This window comes from Acipenser ruthenus, chromosome 3, assembly GCF_902713425.1.
Source record: "Acipenser ruthenus chromosome 3, fAciRut3.2 maternal haplotype, whole genome shotgun sequence".
Classification (NCBI taxonomy): domain Eukaryota; kingdom Metazoa; phylum Chordata; class Actinopteri; order Acipenseriformes; family Acipenseridae; genus Acipenser; species Acipenser ruthenus.
The window spans coordinates 26,208,668-26,228,705 of NC_081191.1; the positions used below are offsets into that span (position 1 = coordinate 26,208,668).

Consider the following 20,038-nt stretch of genomic DNA (forward strand, 5'->3'; position numbering starts at 1 on the left):
CTTAAAGAAAAACAGGTGCCTAAGCTGAAAGTTATAAGTTAACAATGGAACAGTCGTTTGACTTTAAATGGTTAACTCTGCAAATATTTAATTTGCATTTAACAGAATGTTATTTTTCACCATTGTGAAATGTTCTACATAAGTGGCTCACAATATTGTTCAGTACCATGTTGTATTGCTCAATTGTGCATTACTGTAAGCTCATTAATGATTATTTTGTTAATGGAAAATGTGTATGCAGAAATAAATATATTGTTCGACATTAATGATTATTTTGTTAATTGACAATTTATATTCAGGAATAAATACATTCTTCGATGATATACCTTCATTTACCAATACGCTTCGGTAAATCATAAGATTAACTGGTAAATGTTGGAAAAGCAATCTTCTTCATAATTTCAGACATTTACCACCTTATTTGGTAAATGTTGACATTTACCGGTAAAACATAAGATTGACCAGATTCAGACTTGTACAGTAACATATACAAGAAAGGGCTAATTATGCTTCATAAACAGTAGCTACATGGACATCTGAATTTTGTAACTGCAATGCAAGTTATATGCTATATGAGGCTGAATCTGCACTCTTATTTGTGCTTGGGGGGGGGAGGGGGTACTGAGTTTGACTGCATAACAATGTAGTCAGCAACATCCATTGATCTCCAGCAGTGATACACTCCACCTCAACCAATGCCTACAACACACTGCCTGATAAACTATAATTAAAAAAGCATTTAGGTTAGAAATAAATATAATACATTTACCTGACAGTATATTATTATCCTTGAGAGGCACATTTGCTGTCTCTCTCTCAAACATCTCTGAGCTTTGAGGACAAGGTCTCATTGACAGTGGCCCCAGCTGGCACCCCATTACTTTATCTCAGGGAACACTGCTTTATGACATCAACTCATTCCACACCTTGGGGTCTCGATAATAGAAATCCATTTTCCTGTTTCATTATTCACAGGAGGCAGCTTGAACATGTACGCACATTGAGAATCTACTTTAAGATTTGAACTACTGAATTTTGTGCCTTGATTTTTTTTTTTATTACACATCACATTTGTTTATGCAATTGAAACTCAGGCACTAAACTTTGGAAACAAAACAACAGTGTCAACTCTTGAGATAAGAATAACTATACCATTGTGTTTCTTCTCATGCAATCAATAAAACTTGCAAGCCAATGTTCTTTTTCTACCCAATAAAACATGCCTCATACTGTGAAGCTGTCTGAGCTAAGGGGGTAGCTTGAAATTGTGTTTGAGCATTAATGTCCCCACTGGCAAGGTACAACTCCCACTCTAACAAGAGAATCACCAGATAATCAGGTTGTCAGAATTTATGGAAACATTTTAAAAGAAAAAACACTTTCCATGCACAGTATAATGTTTTAAGAAATGAAAGGATATGTGCATGAAGCATCTTAGATTGTAGCTCAAAGTTTGGGTGTGATGCTGCATGAATATGATCAATTTTTTAGGCAGCAGACTAACACATTTTATTCCAATAACACCATATTAATACAGGTAATTAATAATCACTTTAATTTAGTAAATCATAAAATGGATGCTAACCTCCCAATTCTTCCCAATATTTAAGTAACACCTGCCAGTAGGTAGTGCAAACTTCTTTAGAACCTTTAATAAATGACTACTTTATGAAACTTATGAAAGTGTCTTTGTTTTGTGGGCATAACTTGTTTTATACATAAACAATATCAAACAACATTGTTTCAGATTTAAAATGATATTGGAAGACTTGTGGAAGCATGTGGCAAAGTGGTTTGCAGTGTGCAGGTGTAGGGGTGATGCAGTGCTCAAGACAAGGACAAACAACAAAGTACTGGTGAAATGATGGTTTTATTTGTAATCCAAAGTCTGATGACAACAGTAAACAATACTGAGAACAGGCAATACACAGCGTTGCGTATTGCTCTGTTTAATCCATGGGTTCAGTCCCGAAGTAATAGTCCCGGTATTTAAACACCCACAAATAACACAAACATGATCACAAGTCCACAGTGAATGCTGTAGTGCTCGTGGTGCAAATACAATTAATCATGACACAAGTGCAGTGTTGTCCGTTTTTTGTGCTGGCCCTTAGCGACAGCTCCGGATCGTGTTATCTGTCTAATAACAACAGACAAGTATATATTTTTTAGACACGACAACAAACAAAACACTCACGATAGCAGTACGGTTCTCCTTCCGGTTCAGGGGTTAACCATAACAAAGGAACAGATCACCACGCTACGTCCCCTTATGTACCTTAACGACTGCAACCGCTCCTTCAATCCGAGGCTGCCACATCACTTCCCTTCAGGGTCGATGATTTGGTGTACCAAATGCTCAGTTTTCCTCTTACACTTTGAAACCACACAAGAACACACCAATGCACACACTGTTGGATGTGTTTTATGGCTTACTGATTCTCACTTGTCTTTCTGGATGGAACATTTAAATCTAAAAACAAGTCTTAACTTCCATCTTCTTCCTCATACAAACCAGTTGTCAGTGAAGTGCTTCCTTATTCTTTAATATTGTACTTCAAGTAGGAAATGCTGTAGGTTTTATTGGCATTTGAATAATACATAAATAGGAGTGTGTAGAGAACCCATTACTCATACTTGTACTCGTAAACCAATGCTCATACTCTGACTTTAAAATGTTTCATTTTATTCATGTATATATATATATTTAAGAAAGATGATGTAGTGAGATAGAAAAAGCTTTGCAGACACACTGAGTCCCACTCCTCACGACTTCTGTCCAACAGACCAGGGGTACGTTTCCCGATAACGGTTGTAGCTGGGGTTTAAAGATGATTCTTATAGTTTACTGCAGCGGCTTTTGATCAGTCTTGACGTGTGTTTCCCAAAACACCACGTGAAACTACAACATAACTAGCGATCTTGAAGTGCATCATATGGTGGTGGCTGAGAAGTACTTATGAGCTTAGGCATGTTTGAAACACATGAGATTCCTTAAGATGTATCAAAATAAAAAAATAATATATATACACAGTACACCCTCGCTATAACGAACCTGTTGGGGTCCAAGCCTTTTGTTTGTTATATCGAGGGGTTCGTTATAGCGAAACGACAATCAGAATGATTGATAAACTGTTGGAGTAAGTTAATGAGATGAGATTGTGAATAAAAGTATAATTGCATGTACCTGTTCGTCTCATGTATGCACTATTCTGCCTTTGCTTTATCCTATTCGTTAATGAATTAACACACAGTACATAAAGCAAAAATCCTTTTATTCAAAATCAATCTGACATGAATCGTTTCAAAGTGCACCAAATCTTAATCCAACGTGCAAGAATCCCAAACTGAGTTTTTATTCAAAATCAACCCGACATGAAAAGTTTGATACGAAAGGTTTGTTGTTGTTTCTTTAATCAATTTTGCTTTGCGGCATGGTTGCTGAACAAGCCAAAAACCAGAGTGCTTTTTGACAACCTATATTCACAACAGAGATATACCTGCGTTACTCCTTTTTTCAAACAATTAATATAGTTTCCAGCTTTGTTGCAACATAACATTATTTTCGTTTGGGAAGCATTATACACCACGCGCTTTTTATTGAGACAAAAAAGAGTGTACAAACCACGATGCTGACAGTGTGTGTTTATATGATCTTTTTTTATTTGGGGTCAATGGGCCAGGTTCATTATAGCTGAAGGTTTGTTATAATGAAGGGTGTTATAGTGAGGGTGTACTGTGTATATACGCATGCGGACCAATAAAAATAAATAAATAAATGCAGACTGTTATTGTTGTATAAGACGCAAATGCGTACCATAAGGAAAGCATTTATAATAAAGGCAGCGACGATGCTCACGATTCAAAGGTGAGCTATACATGCCTAACTAAAGGAAAAGCAGTGTGGAGTAGTGGTTAGGGCTCTGGACTCTTGACCAGAGCCCTTGACCTGAGGGTCGTGGGTTCAATCCCCAGTGGGGGACACTGCTGCTGTACCCTTGAGCAAGGTACTTTACCTAGATTGCTCCAGTAAAAACCCAACTGTATAAATGGGTAATTGTATGTAATGTGATATCTTGTAACAATTGTAAGTCGCCCTGGATAAGGGCGTCTGCTAAGAAATAAATGATGATGATGAAAACTGATTCTAAATGTTTCTCTCCCCACCCCCCGTCCCCCTGTTGCTCGCTCGCTCAGCAAGTGAAACAGAAAAAAATATTGATGCAACTTAATTCACTGCCCAGACTGCTAAAAAATTAACTGCCCAGACTGCTAAAAAATGTAGCCTTGCTTGAGTCGCTTGTGTCTTTTTCCTTTTGTTTCAAAATACCCTCTGTTGGCTATCACAGACGCACATATCTTCTTAAAGGGAATGTTGAATCCTTACTGGTTGTAACCTTACTCCCCTCACTGTGCTTTGATTGGCTGGGTGCATGATTTGCTATTTGATGTTCATTAGCCCACGCATGAGACCCTTCTAAAACACATTTTCACGCGCTATCGCAGCCCTTCGCAAACGCAGTCATTTTTGCCCTAGCGATAGCGGCTACGTGCGTATTTGCTAAACAGGCCCCTTAGACAACAAAAAGTAAACAAACCCGATTATAACTTGAACTGCTATTTGGCATCCTTTGTTTTGTAGTTAATTCACTGGGATAAAGTAAGACCTACGCAACTTATTTTTTCTATTTTAACCTGTTACATAAGGTCTTGCTGTAAAATAAAGGCACACACACAGGGCCCACGGCCTCTTCCCCTGCCTCTGCTGCTATGCTGTGCTGTCTCTTCCTGCGTTCAGAGAAATATAATGGTGTTTATTACTTTTTTAAAAAATGAACGAATATCCGAACAAATATTTCAATTGTGAGTGAATATCCATACATGAAAATCCTGTGTTCGTCACAGCACTAGTTATAATATCTTGTTATAAAGTCACACAATCCCAATATAAAATGACTGGTTTTAATTGTATTTTTCAAAAAACAAATATAAAGGCTCAACTGTAACATCAGCTTTTGCTAGATAAACGAGTAAGTATTCATATAGGTTGTGACTATGTAAACTGCAGTCAAGTATATAGTACTGCACGCCTCGTATAAATACTACTGATATAGAACATAATGACATTTACAAATGCTTTTAAGACAATCCAAGATTAGAGCTAATCAGGGTCTGTGAAACCAGTTGTACTTGTATTTATTGTAACTGTGTAGGCTTAACATTTTAATGTGGATCCTACACCCTATTTGGGTATTTAGTGTTATCATTGAACATCCTTCTGTGCAGAAATGGTCCCATCTGCAGTCTCAAGAGTCTAAAAGAAGTTTACTGAAACACCAGGAGTGAGTGGACTCATTATTTCCACATCTGCTCTGAGGAGCTAACATTTACATAATTTATGTGGTGTTGCAGTGCATAAAAATGTGGGGATTTTGATACAACCCCCCCCCCCCCCCCCGCAAAAGAACAAACTTTTTTTCCATAGCGAGTATGTACTGTACTTATTTGTAGTTTAATTATGCAGATTCTACAGCAAACAAACAGGCCAGTGGTTCGAAAGAGTGTCCTATACATCTTTTAATGCTTTATTCTCAAGCAGATATTGTAAAAGTTGTCTCTAATTTTTTATATTTTAAACAAAAAGTATTAAAAGTTCAATTAAAGATGTATGTGTTTTTACACTAGCACTTTAAAGTGTTGACTGTGCATTAAAGACTATCTGTGTTGTTCACATTTACCTTAATGCGTCTTTGAGTGCATCTAACTATGACTGTTTTCACACTTAAGCAAAATGAATCCAGGAGTTGAATCCGGTAGTAAAATTCGGGAGTGGTATATGTAGCTTTGCTTCTTGTTCACACTAGAAAAGTTGCATTAACTGCCGGTGGAGGTGGATTAGTTAGTCCAGTAGTCAGTTGCCCTCAAAGACGCATTTAGATAAGTGAAAACAAAACAGGTTGCAAGTCTTGCTTTGGTATGCACTCAGCAACACTCTAATATGCTAGTGTGAAAACAATATATACTGGACTAACTTCTGGGGAAGTTTTGAATCTGCATTAATTACTACCAGAGTCATTTTAACTTGCATTAGTGTGTGTAAGCAAACTAAGCCACATTAAATAATAATGCTACTTACTTTTTTGATTGCTCGTGTGTCATGCCCATAAAGATGTGCTTTACACGTGCGCAGATGAAAGAGCTGCGCTGCAGAGTCAACTCCAGCTTGAGTGTGTGTACACTGAAGAAAAGCTACATCAAATCTGGGATTAGTTTTTAGTGTGAACAGAACAGGGAGCAAAACCACATTTACTACTCCCAGATATGACTTCCAGATTCTATTCCGGGATATGTATTTCTGCAATATCTTTTTCAACATAATCGCGATTGTTTTGGTATTTTTTTATTAACATACTGTATCCCTGGTGTAAGATAGCGGGTAGTGAGAGACAGCAGGGAGGGGGTTAAAACCTCCCTGCGAGAGAAACATGTGCGGAATGCACCTTTTTGTTTGATTGTGTTGCTTTATTGTTTTGTTAATTGTCTTATTGTTTTGCCTTTTAGTTAATCATTTGTTAATTGTTTTATTATTAATTATCCCCTTCACCTGGTAGCTATTGCTAAATTGGGACCAGGTGCAGGGTATTTAAGAGGAGCAGTCAGTCTGCTCATGGCTGCTGAGTAGAAGGAGGCAGATGAGGTGCTCTGTCTCCGAGTAGCCAGAAAAAAAGAGAAGTGCTGTGGTACCAGGTAAACGGCTTAGCCGTCCTGCAAGTTAGTGAGGGAAAAACCTGTATAGTTAGCGCTCCAAGAGGAGCTAGGTGTTTATTTTGTATTTGTTTTATTTTGTGTTTATTAAAGTATACCGTGTCAGCGCTTGAAAACGCCATTTCTGTGTGCTGGGTTGGATTCTTAAAGGGGCAACGAACCCGTGTGAGCTACGGATCGTTTACACTGGTCATACATTATTTTTGATTACCTTTTTGTCCTTTATATCGGTTATGCATTGGGTCTTCCCATCAAACTGTCTTTTGAATTCACAACATCAGCAGCTTCAGTCCCACTTTGGGGTTTAAATACTCTCGGCTATCTTTGTCTCCGCCTGTTGACAGGAATCTTGGTCATAAAAGCATTAAGAATAGCAATTTCTGCTGCCAAAACACCCTTGTTTAGTTGCTTAGAGAGAAGAGGCCTACACATACATTAATATAAGCCTGATATTTGTAAGCCCTGTATGTGCACATATGCGAATAAATAAAGCACACAACATCAGCTATTTTAATTAATTATCTCCTAAGCACCAAATAATACAAATAAAAAAAACTCTGACCTGGGAGTAACATAGTTAAAAGTAATTAACCGTGAAACATCCTTGGAGTTACACCAATATGGGGCAAGCGTAAAATTATTATTTATTTCTTAACAGACGCCCTTATCCAGGGCTACTTACAATTGTTACAAGATATCACATTATTATTATTTTTTTTTTACATTCAATTACATTATTTTTTACATACAATTACCCATTTATTCATTTGGGTTTTTACTGGAGCAATCTAGGTAAAGTACCTTGCTCAAGGGTACAGCAGCAGTGTCCTCCACTGGGGATTGAACCCACGACCCTCCGGTCAAGAGTCCAGAGCCCTAACCACTACCAAACCTCATTTATCTACGTAACCTAAATGAAACACGCAAGTACCACAAAAAGAGGTATTTGCGAACAAAAAACTTTTTAGCATTCAACCCTTAACATATAAATCCTTCTTTCTTTATTTAAATTGAAGTTGGTTCTTGTTTTAACCTTTTGCTGCCTAAGCGGAATTATCATATATGGGCATGAATATGGCCGCTTTATGTTTTAACGCTTGTAGTTTAGCAACCTTAAATCAGAAATTAAAACCCAATATAGCTACAGAATGGCATTAAGTCGCTGTTTCCAACGATATAATGTATTTTGTTTTGGAATGTATTGTAGCAATCTGTGCTAAGTGTGTGTGTGTGCGCATGTGCTGTCCTGTCTTTCCTGCCGTTTGTGTGTCACCCTGCATAAATCTGTGAGTAAAGAACGTTTTGTGTCTAGGCAGTGCTCGTGCGCTGCCTGGAGTGTCACATGCACAGTGCAGCTGTATGTAGATGGGGTCTGTGTTTGCTGCACTGTGATTTGTGTTCGGTTCCGCCAGTCAGCTGCTTGCGCGGGACCGAGGGTCTGAGTGATTGGTCAGTGTGTATGTAAATGTGCCCTTGTGTGTGTGAGCCAATAGGGCTTGTGGTGGGGGGGGGGGGGGGGAATTTCTATTTAGATATTCAGCTCGGGATCTCCGTCCTGCGCTGTTATGCAATATACACTGGGGTGGCCAAGGTTCCCCTATCACTGCACATGTCCCCTTGGGTACGTAACAATATATTTTAATAAATGGTTTATTTATTGCTGGCTGGCTTCCTCAGCCGTGCTTGCCTGTTTTGGTCGCTCGCTCCAACCACTGGCGTTCTTGCCTGGTCTTCTCAACCAGCGTATTCCCAATCATGGCCACCCGAGTGGTTAAAGAAAAGGGCTTGTAACCAGGAGGTCCCCGGTTCAAATCCTGACTCAGCCACTGACTCATTGTGTGACCCTGAGCAAGTCACTTAACCTCCTTGGGCTCCGTCTTTCGGGAGAGACGTAGTTGTAAGTGACTCTGCAGCTGATGCATAGTTCACACGCCCTAGTCTCTCTAAGTCACCTTGGATAAAGGCGTCTGCTAAATAAATAAATAATAATAATCACCAAGCGCACTACTTATGGGCCGAGCAATCCCCCAAGGCCCGCCTCTCAGAGAGAGGGAAAGCCAACACACCCTCTTCCCCACCTCTCTGTGTCACTGCCATGACTGACAGGTGGATCTACGAGGCTGCTGCCCCCTTCCTGCAGTACCACGCATGCACCAGATAATCAGCACAGATCCCCCCCCCCCCCCCCGCCTCCGTTACAAGGTGCTTAACTTTTGAAATTATAGCTGAAACACAAAAAGTGTTTTTTGTAACATACATGGGTGTCAGTGTCTTTGACAATTTAATTGTGGCGCTGGTGATCTGTTTCTGTACATGTTCAGTGTGACTGCATAGAGACTGAGCTTGTGTTGACTTTGGAAATGGCTGTGAAAGGATTAAACTATTTCTTAACATGACGGCACACCTAATGTTATAATTGACTGACTTGTGTAGAAACTACTGCATCCTCCATTGCACTCTATGGCTCCAGGCTTGTTCTGTGCTTATTCTGTTTAAAATGCACATTTATTCCTCTGGCATAGCTTTATGATTTTGTTATTTTAATGTTACCATGCCCAGGGAGTTTGAATTAATGTGATGTGATAAGACAGCTTCTGTTACTTGAAGCAAGAGCATAGCGGAATGTTCTTTTAAGATCTATGGGGACCTGAAAAACCATCAAGACAAAAAATAAAAAATACAAAGGTAATTAACACATTTATGCATAACTTTCTGTAAAAAAAAAACTGTGATTATACCAGTTAAAAAAACAAAACAGCAATTCCCACTGATTTCAATTTAAAGAAAATGTCCCAAATATGGGACGTTATGCACTGTAAGCATGTGTTTTTTTTTTTTTGTTTTTTTTTTTAGGAACCTTTCAGTGGACCTCTGATTAAAACAAAGTACAGTCTATTGTATTGTGTTTTTATCTGCTTTTGAGGTCAATGGATCAAAATCTGGGAGCGGCTGCCAAACTTTAAATTATAATTTTGGTCATTTATATTATGTCCACTTACAGTCAGAAGAAAAATTGGTATCTCCACACAGATTACAAGCCGTGTGTGACAGGATGGTGCAAGGGATGAGGCCCAGAGACAGACAGACAGAGACTGCAATTCAAACAAAAGACTTTTATTAAATAAAAAACACAAAATAAACAGGCACAAGGGCCAAACAAAAAAGTTCGTAAACACAAACAATGAACACAAAGTAAAAACTAAGAAAAAAATAAGGCTTCCAGGCTGAGCTTTGCCTTCACTGGATTGCAAAACTAACAAAACTGCCAGCACACAAAGAAAAACCAACCTTGCTTCCTCAGCTACCTCTCCCTAATGAGGAGCTGAGGCCTCCTTTTATGTCAGGTGGCTGGGTGCTAATTGATTATTAAATACTCCCATCTCTGACACAATAAACCTGGGCAGGGAGGAGAATTTAACCCCCTGCCAATATTTACAAGGGCAGAGCCCTGCTCTGCCACAACGTGATTCACGCAAACATTCCTCTTAAGCACTGTAGATTACGCTTCGGCCCTATAGTCACACACTTAATTACTATTTGGCGCTCTGCTGAAAGACACACAAAACTTCAATCAAAATGGCATTCCCACACACCTGTCTTTCTTAACTATGCACTCCAATCAGGGGGTCGACCCTTTTCTTTCCCACCTTGGAGAGATATGGATGTACATACTTTTAGTGATGACACAAAGCACAAATTCCCTTGCATTAGACTGGAATAGACTAAATGCAGCAAACAACACACCCATTACTCCTTCTCGTAATCATACTCAGAATCCAATCCAAAGACAGAGAAATAGTAATAATATAACCCACACAGACCCCAAAAAACACAAAACACCCAAAATTATTTTGCTCAAATTGCAAAATGGAAAATATCGAACAAGCAAAGAACAAAACGCAAAAGAAGAGACAACTTCTTAGGTCTTTGAGCAAAGTGATATAATCAAATTGTGAATTGTAAAATACAAAAACAAGCAAAGAACGAAGCACAAAAGAAGAGGCAGCTTCTTCGGGCTTTGAGTAAAACGATATAATCAAATTGCGAAATGTACTTTAAGCAAATGTACAGCTTCCGAACAGATTTTAAAGATGCTGCTTAATCTGCGATTAGCAATTAATTGTGGGGTGTTAAAAATGGACATCAAGTGAAATGCAAAGTTTTAATACGATATTTTTGTATTGAATGAACATATAATCAGTAAATTATATTTATAAGATACATGTCATTGATTCATTATTTATGTATTTAATATTTATGCAGGAAGTTAACCCATTGAGACCATGGCCTCATTTGCAAGGGGGTCATGTTAAGCAGTTTAGGAGGATAGTGATATCAAACATTAAACTTCAAGCAAGTTTGAAATAACGTTTGTAATGTTCTTGCCTTGTTATTTAGTAAATACAGTTTTAGAGGAAAAAACAAACACAATTCAAAATTGATTGTTTTATTCATATTATAAGACTACTGCATACACAGTATTTAAACTGCAAAATCAAATGTCAGTCCACGTTTGTCTAATCACTGTTTTTTAAGCGAAAGAAAAAGGTTTTGCAGACCTGATGTCTAGCACTAGACAGCTGTCCTTACACCTGAAGCAACCACGCGCTCGATCACCTCCTGTAGATGAGCAGAATCTGCCATGTTGTCTGAACTTCATCGTTGAACTCTCCACAGCTGCACGGCCTCCTCTATGTGTAGAATGCCTACATCAAACGCTTAAATGGGCAGGGACTCATTTGCATGTTAGCTCCAGCTTTTTTCAAAGATTGAACTTATCTGAATATTTAGGTGCCAGCAGTAAACAATATTTAAAATGCTGAATGATAATGTATTTCTGATTTATCTGTTAGCCAAATGTTGATGCCAAGTGTAAAAAAAAAATGTTAGGTTTATTTTTTAGATTCCTAGTTGATTCGCTAAGCATAAAAAAAGATTTACAGATTGAAGCATTTTTTTTTTCCAGATTTAATTGTCATATTGATTTTAAATGTTGAATTTGTGATAAGAAAAGCAAATGTGTTGCACAACTAAAAACATACTATGACCATTCATTCAGGGGTTAAAAAATGAAACACAAATGGTTGTGAAATTAATTAAATGAAAATGCAAACTGCAGCTCATCTCGTTTTAAGTTTTGTTTTACATTTTTAACATTGTAATACAACATTAGAAGGCAACTTACAGAATCAGAAATATACAGAGATCAGTTTAAAAAAAGAACTTTGAGCTTGAGTTGGAGCTATCTTTGGTCATGTGATGAGTTTTTAACAAATGTCATGCCAGAATATCTAAGGAGTGCATGACATACATACTCTTTCGGCAGTGATCGGAGGACACTCCCCTGATCTCAAACCCCGAGTCCACTGGTGCAGTATATCTGACATGTTGAAAATATCTTTGAAACAGACTTTAAACTTTTACAGTGTAAAGAGTTGCCAGGATGTTAACAATGAAAAGAAAAATGACAGGTATGTTACTTAAACAGTTGTAGCAACACATGGGGACGTTTAACACAATATATTTTTTGGAACCTCGCTACTTACTCTTTAACAGTTGCAGCAATTGTGTGAGACATTATTTCTGGAACATCTAAGTAGCTTGTTGCTCAATAAGGAATTACTTGCAGCTCACAGTGCAGTGTTTATGCCAAAGAGAAACACTTCTACAAAGCTGAAGAATTTGTTTAGCTTAAGAGGATAATGCACATTTGTCACATAAAAAAACTGGACCAACTGTACAATGGCAGAGCTTAATAACTTGGGTTAAAAAATGACAGCATGCCCATCTGTTATAATATTGAAAATAATGTATTTCTCAGTTGCAAAATCTCCAATACTTAGAAGATAGGGTTGAGTCCTGCCAATGTCATGTTTTTTTTGTCACTCAGCTTTATGTAGTCTTTAATAGATGTACTGAACTAAAACATAAAACGTTTTAATACATGTAAGAGGTCCGTGCTTTACAAAATGCAAAAGTATTTATATCCTAGTACAATAGAGTCACTTCAATTAGTGCCCCAGTAGGCTGCAATAGAGTGTAGATCGTAACAAACAATAAAAACGAATGTAAGAACATAAGAACATAAAGTTTACAAACGAGAGGAGGCCGTTCGGCCCATCTTGCTTGTTTGGTTGTTAGTAGCTTCTTGATCCCAGAATCTCATCAAGCAGCTTCTTGAAGGATCCCAGGGTGTCAGCTTCAACAACATTACTGGGGAGTTGGTTCCAGACACTCACAATTCTCTGTGTAAAGGATCATTCAAGCTTCCACATACATTAGGCAATAAACAGATTCTGTGACTGAAAAAATAAAGATAAAAAAGCCTATACTGACAACATAAAATGGGTCAAACATTTCAGCCAGAGTGCAATATTCAACAATAGGTATTGGAGTCCGTACTCAATGCAGGAGAGACTCCATCACTTTATTTCCTGATTTATAATTTAAAAACAAATACTGCAACAAAAGACTAGAGCACACATGAAAAACGAACACTAAATACCTGTTGTTGAATGATGCAAATGTGGAGTCTGTGCCCATGGTCATTTTAAACAAAGACTTAAGACACAGCTTAACTTCAGCGTAATGGTATCTGTTGAATTTTAGCCAATCAGAGTGCTCCAGGCACTGTATCAGAAATTAAGGAAACAGATTTTTTTAATTAAATCATGTACAGAAGTTTAACATTTCTTAAACAAATCACGCACTTACTGGAGCCTCTTCTATGAGGTAAGATTTAGCTGTAGCAGCATTGGTTCTGCGTTTTCCCATCACAGGTGAGAGAGCCACCAATCAGTCAACAGCAGCTTCACATATTGCCTCTAAAAAAAATTGAGAAGAAAAAAAAAATGTAAGTTTACTTTGCCTTGTGACTGGATGGCAAAGATTGTTTATGTCAGGATAGGAAAGTTGGGTGGGAAAGTGTATACACTGTCAGATTGAGCTAATTGAACAGCTTATTATAAGTTTAAAACATTTAAATATTCAATGAGAATTAACTTTAATTTGATATTACCTGAGGAGGTTTCACCATCTATTCTTTGTATAATATATGCACATTTCTGGTTCTCTTAGCAGAATCTGATCACTTTTTTTAGCCTTGGTTCCCTCAAACAATGCAACTGCATCTCTGGCATCGGAGACACCTAGAAGTTAAAAATCCTGGAAAACCTGGAACATATAATGGGAAGGGGTAAAATGGTGTTCTGACTCTTTAGGTCCTCCTTAATAATAAACTATGTGTATATACCACAAATCCTCATCCATTATTTTCTATAATAATGTTCATGTTGTACTTACTGAGAAAAATAACATGTTAAAAATATAAATAAATATTTCAGAATTGTATCAAGCAATCTGAGAAAATAATGCAACTCACAAGGCCAGGCACATCAAGAAATTGAGGATACTGTCTCAAAATGTCTTTGATCATAGGATGTTCTTTAATCCAGCCTGGTCGGGCTTCAAAGGTATACCTCATCGTGTAAAAAATAATATCTTTGTTCGAGGACAGTGACACCATGTTTTGCAGTCTGAGAATTGCTTCCCGTGATTCTTGATCTGTGCTCATCTAACATCCCAGGAGTCAAAGGTTTATAAGTACCACTTGGAAAAAAAATAATTAATAAACAGTCATTAATCCTTCATGTATAAATCAAGTTTAGTTGCAGGTGCTTCATCAGTCTAACTCTGCATATTAACATACAGGTACATCAAATCTAATTAATATATAATCCATAAAATTACATCAAAAGTACTATGCACTTGAGGCATACTATGCTTAGAGGCATAGTTTACTCATTATTATTAATAATAAAAGCATAAAAGAAACAACCCATAAGTTAGCTTTCTCTTTTTGTTCTTGTGCTGATCTTGGCTCAGTTTCCTGTGTATTTCCCTGAACCTGTTATGGATGTATCCAGAGCCATTTTGGGGGGAACAGAAATGCTCCTACAACAGAAAACTTTTATCAATTTATGTTCTGATAGCGTGAATAAGTTAACATTTCCTTGCTTAACGTGTAACTCATACCTGCATGTTGCAACACACAACTGCCGTTTTTGTCTTCCTTCCCACAATTTTAAAAGTTTTCTTTCCATATCCATCTGTGTAAATACAAAACAATATTTTTAAATCTTAGAAACATTCATTATCTTATAACATGAAACAAATGCAATCATATTAAACAATTGTGTTTAACAGATGCAAATACCGTAGTATGTCTATAATCCATGCTTCTTCACATAAACATATATTTATTAAAATGTGTAGGTAAACAGATATGAAGTAATTTTCTCATTAGTAAAATCCATACTTGACATTTTAATAGTTAAAAGAGTCAAAGGCTGTTAAAGACCGGGCATTTGAATGAAAACGTTAGGTTCCCTGAAAGAGAAGATGACCAACAACCATACTTTTGGGATATGTCACAGGTCAAGTATTTACTGAGCATTATATGTCAGAGCTGCTGATAGACCCCTGCAGGGAGTGACATCCTTGTCCCGCCTACCGAGAGAATAAGTAGTCACTCCGCGGAGATCATGTTCTCTTTTGCTTGGAACTTGCAAATGAGAGTGATGCGACCTCGCAAGGTTTGTTGGTCGTATTCTCTTTCAGGGAACCGGGGTTACATCCGTAACCTAATGTTCCCTTTCAATTCGAAGACGACCAACAACCTTACTTTCGGGAATGTATATTAAAGCCGTCACGAGGGAGTGTGAGCGGACAGCAGATGAGGAAGACGTCTCGCTACTACCAAACTAATGTTTGTGGTGTGAGCGTGCAACCTCAAGGACCCTTGTGCCTAATGAAGGCATAGAGGGATTACCACATTAAGTCTGTAGAACCTGGTGAATGTATGCAGAGTAGCCCAACTAGCCACAGTACAAATATCAGTCAATGAGGCTCCTCTAAAGAGGTCACATGACGTAGCCACTCCTCGGGTAGAGTGCGCAGCCACCCTCCCAGGTGGGGGTAGGCTGGCATTAGTATATGCAGTCGAAACTGTGTCCACATTCCAGTGGGACAGTCACTTCTTTGAGAAGGCTTGACCCAGGGTCTCCACCGGTTTTCAGCCATGGTGATCTGCAATACCTGGTCAGTTTCATTTTATACCTCTGAGTTTATTTTTAATTATTGAGTCGTAAGATACATTAGTTGAAACAGTATTCACTATTAATGACGTTTAAAAAACAATTGGGCAAGAGTAGTAAAACACATTATTAACCAGCCAGGCACGAGGTATTTTGTTTTATTACAGCAGCTTAGATTCACTCGTGTACCAGGTTTATGCACATGGAAACCACATTTTCACAAAAGTTCACTAGTAATCTTCAAAAACAGCACAAGTACTTTACGCATAGCTAATTTACATATCAACCTCCACCTTTCCCATTCATTTGCATGACGTAGAGTGAAAAGCCCGGTTTACTCGAGTAAAATAAATTGAGCGAATGGAAACCCAGAAAAGCATTTTACACAAGACATTTTTCTTGTGTAAATGTCTTGAGTTGTGTTTTATTTAACACAAGTCATTTTGTGTTGAAGGGCAACAACACAACAATTGTATTACATTTCAACATTTTTTTTTCCCTGCATCATTTATTGAAAAGGGAGGTGACAGGAAAGAAATATAGATTCAATTTAAAGGTGCTTTATATATTATTTTTGAAGCTTAGATGGGCCAAATGGCCTCTTGTTTGTAAATGTTCTTATGTTCCTATATTGTCAGCTGCTAATCTTAAAAGGGAATATGTATACCAATCCTTTTTTATGGGCACCACTGTTGGGATGGTTGATAACTGCAGGGATTAGAGATGTTATTATGGAGACTCTTTGCTATCATTACATTTCAGAAGTTTTTTGTAATAATTCATTTGCTTCCCTGTCCCTCACTGGTATCGATGACACACATCAGAAAATTCCTTGCGTTAGACACGCTTGTATCAAATGGAAAAGACATGCAGCTTTACAGGATAAATTAGACCTACCTCCCTATAAAAAAGCAGGACCACACCCCAGTGTAGGAAGAATTAAAAGTAAATAAATGTACAATAACCAATCAAGAGTAATTAGTTGATATGTGTAATGGTTTTAATTAATTTCACTCTTAATTATTAATTACTTTCATATCCTGCCTCTTTACAGCGGAAACATATAGGTTGTCCTGAATCAGTATTTTGGGGACGTCTCAGCCAACTGGGCTATAGCCTGTCCTGGTTCCCTTAGAGTCTGAGCCACATCACTTAAGGTGGTTGCTTTTTACTGTCTTGTACCCAGAGTGATCCCCTCACCCTCAACCTCTGACAACCTGCGTTACTCGACTATTTGCCGGGCACTAAAGGATGCACTTCCTCCTCTGCCCAATAGAAGGCCTCTTCTCTAACTTGAAGGACAGAAAGACTAGAATTTTACCTCACCTTCTTGCGCAGGTCCCTCCTTAATTAGGTATCCCCCACTCCATCAATAAACTGATTCCTCAATGCCACTCCTTCACCTGGGAAAAATCCCTCTGACTTACTGTGAATAGTTGGTATAAAACATGTGATTACTCCCACAAAGATTCCTTTTGCCCTTGCTTTTGTTCATAAAATGGTCAACAACTGTGGTAGAGATCTACATTGCACAAAAGCCTCATTTAGAACTTTAATCTCATTAATCTAAATACACATATTTTGGCATGAGGTATTTGGATGTCTGTGTGTCCTTATCTTAACTAGAACTGATGAAGCTTACTAACAAATACTGTGCCCTTTAAATACAAATGCCAGTTGATTTGCTTTTGTGTGTCATTCACAGACATCCCTGGTGGCCAGCACTGACAATAACCCATTGAAGGTCAAACATATAAAGGCTTAAAGAAGACAGTGGAATATTGAAGAAAAACAATGTGAATGATACACTTGGAACATGTAGACTGCGTCATCACTGAAGACTCTTGACACTGGCACTGTTTATGTGTTGGAATGCAGATTGTATTTTCTTTTCCTTCATAAATCTAAAATGTATTCCTCTTGTCACTTTACAATACAAGACAACTTATATGTAAAACTAGGCATCACATTAAAGTGTTCTCAGTTTGTTGTACCTTTCATAACAGTGCATGATCTAAGCATAAACTGTTTGAACGACTCACTTCTACTGTATACCTCATTTAATTAATACATGACATTTACTTAAACAGACATTTACCTAGCTTGAGTGTATTGGTCTTGATTGTATACATTATGTTGTCAGATGTAATACATGTTTAGCTTTTGATGTATGTATGTCAAGGTATGTTAACCCAATGCTGCGATGTGGATAATATAAAACATATACATTCCTGAGAACATTGATACCAATTCAGGACATTCAGCTGTTGGTAAAGCTGCAACCAAAGGCAGTGTATTGCCCTGAAGCGAAAAAACGGCAGACCAGCATTACCTGATACCTAGTCATACGTGACAATATTGTTAAACTATTAAACCTTTAGCACTGTGGTACCACTGTGAACCACTACCGTGTCACTGCAATTGAAGATAATTTGGTAAGGGAATGCATAGACAATTACATTAAAATGTATCATTATAACAGAAGAATTCTCATTGTAATGTTTGTCTGGTTTTGTAACTGTTATATCATAAATCACATTATAAAAATACGTAGAAATCTGTCTAAATGCAAAAAAACACTGTAAGCATGGATTTGGTATTCTTTACTCCCAACAAAAATATCCAGTGTTTTTTTTAAAGAACTACAAATCAAACACAAAGAGATTTTTAATTGCATTTTATATACTTTCATAAATGCGTTTCTATCATGTCCTTAAATTCTGGAAAACACATTGTTTTAGCAGTTGAATTCTTTAAATCTATAGCATGGTATTTAGATCTTCACCAGAATCAAATGAAAATTACATCAAAGGAAGGATACACTTACAAGCAGCTTCATTTTCAATGAAAAAAAAACAGTGTACAAAGAGAACTTGCATTCATAACAAAACAAAAGAAAGAGAGGCTCCATCCCTTGATAAACAGAAGAGAGACTGCCAATCCAAATAGTGCTGTTATCAAAGTTTCAAAGGGGGAGCACAATTACTCCAAACTGCCTGTCATCTCTCTCAGGCAGCGATTCTACAAGTCAACAGGGGCTTCCTGATAGTGGTGGCCTAATATATGAAATACTCCCAGAATAAAATCATATATTTTTTTTCTAAATAACGTACCATAGGAGGTAAATAAGAAAGTGACTGTAAATAATGCTGTTATCAAATACAGTGCTGGAAACTAATGTATTATACACAAAATAACTAATGGCTAAACAAATAAATGTATATATTCATATATTTATGGATAAATCAATCATTTTTGCATTATTTGAAAAATTCATATTTTTTGTAACCTTCAGAAGGCAGAAAGGCATGCAAATGCACCCCAGAAATGTGTCATGTGTACTTTGAAGAAGGATTACTCCTGTTTGCTGAGTCCGACAAGGACGTGCTTGGTATCGTTGTGGTTAAAGTTTGATGACATGTAAGGATATCCTGCAATCTTTGAAGGGTTATGACATAGGAGGCTGTGTGGTCCTGTGGTTAAAGAAATGGGCTTGTAACCAGGAGGTCTCCGGTTCAAATCCCAGCTCAGCCACTGACTCATTGTGTGACCCTGAGCAAGTCACTTAACCTCCTTGTGCTCTGTCTTTCGGGTGAGACGTTGTTGTAAGTGACTCTGCAGCTGATGCATAGTTCACACACCCTAGTAACAGCTTGTAAAGCACTTTGTGATGGTGGACCACTATATAAAGATTATTATTATATTATGTGCATTTTAAACCCCTTGCCGCTGACAGAGGGTTGACAATGCTTATGGTTTTGAAGCCCAGATGTGTAATTAGGCTTCCAAGCCAAATGACTGGGAAGCCTATTGTTATTGCTGGGATTATTATTATTATTATTTTTTCTTTTCACCAAAAGTTGCTTGAAAACTCGCCAAATTCGATAGGTTGATAGATGCTTATGGGAAAATGGAAAATGCTAAATAACTTATGTCGTAGGTCACATGGTGTGGCCGCCATTTTGCCAAAACCATTTTGCCTAAATGTAAAAATGTGTATTTCGAAAAAAACTTATTGCAGAGTGCTAAACGTTGGTATAGTTGTTGAGGAATAGTCCAAGATTAACTGGTGTTCGTAAGAAGCTGACAGGTTGTGTGGTATGGTGGCCATGCTGCATGACGTCAAAATCGCACGGTACAGACGTCATAATCACAAACTATAAAGATCTTCTTCTCCC

General features: G+C 37.6%; 1 protein-coding gene across 1 annotated transcript in view; it reads left to right on the top strand.

The window, feature by feature from the left end:
- LOC117394734 (galanin receptor type 1) overlaps window positions 1–18,250 on the top strand; it is a 72,080-nt gene extending 53,830 nt beyond the window's left edge. The window contains exon 3 of the mRNA XM_033993236.3: window positions 17,566–18,250. Coding sequence (XP_033849127.2) covers window positions 17,566–17,625 — 60 coding nt within the window. The 3' untranslated portion in view covers window positions 17,626–18,250. The remainder of the gene's footprint in view (window positions 1–17,565) is intronic.
- Window positions 18,251–20,038: the final 1,788 nt, after the last annotated feature.